We start from the raw sequence: 6,000 nt of genomic DNA, 5'->3' as shown, positions 1-6,000 counted from the left end.
CTATATTTTTGAGATAGGTGTAATTGGGCGCTGATCATGAAATTTTATTATTTTGAAAGAGGTGTAATTGAAGACTCAAGGAATTTTAGTATTATGATTTATTTTTGTATGACAACCTATGTGTTTAATACATTTAATTTTGATGCATTAAGTGGTATAAAAAGATGAAGCGAATTTGTGTGTTAGTGTGTTGCATGTAATGCTCTATCATTCAAATACACATCACACTAGAATTAATGTAGAGCAAATTTAATACATAGTGGATTTTGTGAAGTGTGAAAGTGCATAAAAATATGTTCATCATTTGTTGAAGAAGCAACATCCAGAAGTTGAAAATGTATAGAAGAGGTAGGTGCCTCCTAAAAGAAGAGATTGGTGTCTCTTGTTGAGTTGGTGCTCAATTGTGGGGATTAGTGTCTTCAGTAGGTTGGTGCTTGCAAATATTGTATGATCATTTTGTTTTTGTTGTGGCAAGATCTGGATAGTAGATCCAAGTAGTCCTTCTCTACGATTTTTCTCTGAAAGGGTTTTTATGTAAATCTTGTCTTCTTAAATGGTGGATCTTCTATGTTTGTTTGTTATTATGTTTGTTAAGTTTTAAATAAGTAAAAGATTGTCTTATACTGATTCATCCCCCCTCTTAGTATAAGTGCATGCTCATCATGATCATGCAAAGGACTAAAAACATCCCAAACCAATTGCAATATGGCTCTAACCTAATTGTAATGAAGTAGCTAGTGGATGGGAATGACAAATTAAATGCACATTTATTGTTGCGTATTGAACTGGCGATGAACATGTAAGTTCGAAACATGCATCCACCGTCAGTCCATGCCACATAAAACCTTGATTTTCATCTTTTTAGAAAATTGTGTCCATTGAATTGGAAAATGTGCTAAAAATGGAAAGAAAGAAGATGGCTGCAGCTAAACTAGCTTCAAAACCGCACTGTTGTACCACGGAAAGTCAATAACATGAAGTTAGTCGTACATTACAGACCATTGCTCGTGCAAGCTACGACTGTGATTTTTTGAAGTACTACATAAAGTTTATAATGCCGTTTTGAAGCAAGTTTAGCCATGTCCTGAAAGAAGAATGCTAAATAGATAACATATGAACACTAATATAGATATGACTCGTTACTAACATCTCTTCATATAATTTAGAGGGGTCGCACAACATAACCCATACACCATTAGATCCTCTCCCCTAATAATCCTTATAAATTCCTATGGTAAGGAATTTCCTTCTGGTCGAATCAGATTTTAATTTGGGTTGTTTAAAGCCCTATGGTACCTTGCGTGGAAGACCAGTCCATTACCTTAGCTTTGAGTCTAGTTACGAGAAAGACAGCTAAATTAGTTGGCGATTCCCCATCTTTAGCTTTACCAAACTTATCGGCATCCACCAGATGTTGAGTCCACCTCCACCTAATAAAGCGGAGGTTCCCCCTTTTTTTAAGGTAGTATATTTTCCTTGTCGGTCAACGTCAACATTTGCCAGTTGCCCTCCTGCCCCGATGAATTCAGACATACGCTACCAAAGTGAATTGCATTCTTTTATTATTGCTTTGCTTGTTCATTCTGCAATAGTTCCTTCCGATTACAGAACGGAAAGAAAAAAGAATGGTGAAAAATGGGCAGATATAGTATGTTGTGTGCAAATTCAGAATGAATGGCTTTGAATCTGGTACGAATGCATTTGCCGTGAACCTGATTATGAATAACTAGATTTACGCTAACACACCAAGGAACTTTACCTTGTAACGCCTGATCCATTAATTTTTTTTTATTGTTGATCGATGTAGCATGTAACTAATTAGCTTGTATAAATGATATTATTATATGTTAGTTACTACCTGTGCAGCGAATACCCACCTGAAAATGTAGATTGAGTTTGGATAGAAGCGAGGACATTCCATTACATCATTGCTAAAATAATGAGCTATATGCAAGCACAGAGCAAGGCTTTAGACAATAGACACTTTAAAGCCAAACCGAATTCTAAGTGGGAGAGAGGGCGCTTAATTTTGTGTTTAATTTTTCCTGATCAAAGAACAAAACTCTCCTCTCCAGCTCTTCCTCGCATTAGTTGGTTATTCATTGTATACGCCTCGAGGCTTCATCCATCCATTTACAGACCTGGTCGTGCAAATTAGAAATTCAATTGCTTTTTGATTCATCCCTCTTCTTTTCGTTCAGTTGAGGAAGGGGAGTATATTGTATGTTGATGGTGATCAATGAAGATTTTGTTTTCACTTCTGCATTTTCCTAATTTGTTTGTAATGTTTTCTTTTTTAAGCTTTTTAATACCTAGACTATACGTTGGGACATATTTTTCTTTTCCATCTTTTTTTTTGTTTTTTTTGTTTTCTGACATCTGCAATGCATGCGCATCAACAGGGAAATGGTTATAGTAGTCGAAATTTGAGTAATTGATGTATAATACATAATCTATAGGTTTGATTCGTAACTGAGTGGAAGTTTAAATGTGGACTTTGCCATGTGTTTTTTGCAGTGTTGTCTGGAAGAGTAAAGGGAATGAGAAAAATGGTACACAAACATGGGAAATCAACTGCTTTTAGTTGCAATGCAAGAAGCAAGTGTTCCTTGTCTGCTATAATCTGGAGTTTGGCGGCATGGATACTATTGGTTCATGCTTACAATACTTTAACTCCATCGAATTTTAATAGAGAAAAATCTCCAATGCAAGGAAACCATAACCATCTTTCCATATATAGAGAGTATGAAGAGATAGAGGACAGGGGTTTTGAAGTCAGACAGAGGGGCAAAAAATTTGTCTCCCCATCAGGAAAGCAACGAGGGAGAAGATACACCCCAATAGATGATTTTCTTGATGTTACATCTCAAAGGAGGTCCCTTTACTTCCCAGAGAAAAGTCTTGCTGTGAATCCTTTGAAAACCGATAAGGACATGCACTACTTTTATCCTGGCAGAGAATGGTGTGACACAGAAGGTAGGCCCATACAGGCACATGGAGGAGGCATTCTCTTTGTTGAAGAAACTCAGACATTCTATTGGTATGGAGAGAATAAGGATGGCCGAACCTACCATATTCACAGAAAAAGCACTGCTCGCGTAAGTCTTTTTTTAATCTTTGACATAATATGCCCACTTGGAGAATAGGTTTGATGGTGTCACTTCACTTATCAAATATATATGGTTTTATATTGAGGAAAGTTTACAAATATAGCTCATACGAGCATCTGACTAATACTTAGCTCCTTTCACGTATTAACATAAGACTTATACATAGCTCCTTTTAAGCATTAACATTATGATTAGACTAATACATAACTCCTTTTGGGCAACCATGCTAGAAGCTGACAATGAAAGAGTCATGCCTTAAAATTCCACTTTGATGTCACATCCACACTCGAAGCCAATAACAGAAGACCGAGTCACAACTTAGAATTCCACATTCTCACTTCGGGTATTTAAACTTGGGTCTCTACAATGAGAACCCAATGATTTAACCAATTGAGTTCAACTCCTTTGACATTCTTATCAAACATTCAATAAGATTATGATCTATCTTTGTGGATGTTTTCCTATATTTTTCTATAGTTTTAGCAATTCTTACAATGAACAAGCTCAGTGAATGTTTGTATGAGCGTGAATGATTTTGTTTTAGACAATTGTATCTGATATAAAAGGAGTTGTCTGATGTTGATCATATCAGTAGCTATTAACTCTCCAGCATGCATAAATTGTTTCCTTTAAGCCATATGGGTGATAAATTGAGAAGCTTTTATGGATTGAATTGCCGTTAGCTACTATTGCAGTTTTTATGGATATAGAAAGCTAAAATGAATGCTCGGGTGGTTCTCTTGCTTCTACTTTCATTTAATAGTAAATTGACTGTTCCTTGTGATGTCTAGAGTTTTTCCTTTAATAAATATGGTGATAGCTTGAAAAATGTTTCTGGATTAGATTGCAGCTACCTATTACTACTTTTCTGCAGATATAAAGGATAATAGATTTGCAGTTTTTTACTGCTTCTAACTCCACTTAAAATATCTATGAATATTCAGAGAGATGCATATCTTGCCTCCTCGTAATCATAGAATGTTAATTTGAAATCATTTCTTGGATTGGATTGCAGGAGGTTATTTCTGGTTTTGGAAATATAGCAGGCTAAATGAAATATTTTAGGATTTTACCGGTTCTATTTTCCCTCCAAACTACCCTTGAATATTTCTAGTGGTTTGTGATTTGAGCAATTCATTCATCTCTCTTTTCAAACTTAACAGAAAGAGAAAAGTTATTCGTCTATGGTCTTTACCTTAGAGAAATTCACTATTCAAGCACATTTATGTAGAGTTTCATATTTGCTAGGATTCATAAGTGACAATAGGGGCAGATATGCAGTTTCCACAATGGGATCTCTGCCCCCCACCTCCCCCACACGAAGACCATATCCAAGAGGGGAATACGAAGAGAATCAATTCAACCCCGAAATTATTGAGTTTAACAAATATGAATACAATGCTAAGCACCACATTATTTCCAAGCACTAGAGTGCATTTTTAAATTTTAAGTCATATGAGTGCCGAATTAAGAAGCTTTTATGGATTCAATTGCAGTTAGCTATTACTGATGCACTTATGTATATAGAAAGCTAAAAATAAATTTCATATGGTTTTCACCTCTTCTACCTCCACTTCAAATATCTATGAATGCTCATGGAGATCATAACCTGTTTCCTTGTCAGCATACAGTGATAACTTCAAAGCATTTCTTTGATTGGATCGCAGGATGAGATTTCTTCTTTTGGGAATATGGCAAACTAAATGCAATGTTATAGGATTTTACCTGCTCTATCTTCCTTACAAAATACCCTTTATTATTCCTAATGATTTATGGGCCTTGCTGTTTATAACTTTATTCATCTCACTATTTTCGCCTCTTCCATCTTCTTGCCCTGCCCCCCAACGTGGATGAAATAACAGTAAACTGAATAAAGCTGTGCTGCTAGAATGCAAAAAGAAAGGTTATTCAAGTATGATCGTTACCTATGGAGCAATTTTAAAATCAGGCACATGTATATAGTATCAAAGTTGCCAGGATTTATGAGTGAGGGTAATGAGAGGGTATGCAATTTCTATAACTGGACCCCTCTCTCAACACCCACAGAAAGACAAATACACCATAATAAAATGAGCAGTAGGAGAATTTGCCAACAATAGAGTTAACAACTATGGAAACAATGCTAAATAAGGCAGTAGACCTTAGCACTAGAGTATTCACCAAAATGATGAAATACAAAAACTATCTTAACCCATGGAATAGTCTTGAGACCTTAGAACTGGCCACCAAGATAACTGCTTGCTCGAGGTGCATGAGGCAGCTAATCAACATGGATGTCTAATGGAAATTTCTCACATTGGTGGCTCAATAATGCAAAGCTCAAGCATTCAAGCCTAATACTATAGGGTTTCCCGTTTCTGTTCTGCTGGCCCTAGTTTTTGCCTGCAGCTGCTGTGGGTTTTGAAGGTTGAATCTTTTTGGCCCTATTTGAGGGTTTTTCATTTCATCCTTTCATTTATGAGGACATTTTTCCTGTCCACCTCCAGATTCAAGGGTTTTTTGCTGTATATTTGAAGGTTCTTTTTCTGTCCTCCCCTCACATTTGAGGATTTTTTTGGTCATCCTAATAGTTTCAAGAGTTCTTTGGTTCCCCTCTGCAGAGAGAATTTTTTCCGTTCTCCTTGCAGTTTTGAGATTGCTTTGAATTTTTCAAGAGTGTTCATTACCTTTTCAGTGGTGATTCACATCCCTACTCGTTTTGAGGAATAGACTCCATTGCTGGCCTGATATTGTGTATAATCTGCTTAGAATTTACAGTTAAAGGGTTGGAGTAAATCCTTCCCAGAAATTGCTATGTGGAAGATTGTTTATTGTCTTCTGAATGAGTTTTAAATCTTTTCTGAATGCCAGCTCTAGGGGACATTAACTTTTCAGTTTTTCTTCAATATCT

At 36.1% G+C, this 6,000-nt stretch overlaps 1 protein-coding gene across 1 annotated transcript in view; it reads left to right on the top strand.

Annotated features, from left to right (window-relative positions):
- Nucleotides 1-1,474: 1,474 nt before the first annotated feature.
- The window catches only part of LOC131078402 (uncharacterized), a 51,941-nt gene continuing 47,415 nt past the window's right edge, over nt 1,475-6,000 (top strand). The window contains exons 1-2 of the mRNA XM_058016085.2: nt 1,475-1,689; nt 2,518-3,098. Of these exons, the coding sequence (XP_057872068.1) occupies nt 1,671-1,689; nt 2,518-3,098 (600 nt within the window). The 5' untranslated portion in view covers nt 1,475-1,670. The remainder of the gene's footprint in view (nt 1,690-2,517; nt 3,099-6,000) is intronic.

Source organism: Cryptomeria japonica, chromosome 3 (assembly GCF_030272615.1).
Source record: "Cryptomeria japonica chromosome 3, Sugi_1.0, whole genome shotgun sequence".
In the NCBI taxonomy this organism is placed as follows: domain Eukaryota; kingdom Viridiplantae; phylum Streptophyta; class Pinopsida; order Cupressales; family Cupressaceae; genus Cryptomeria; species Cryptomeria japonica.
Note: the sequence above shows the minus strand (reverse complement) of the source record. Positions and strands in the feature narration are given on the sequence as shown.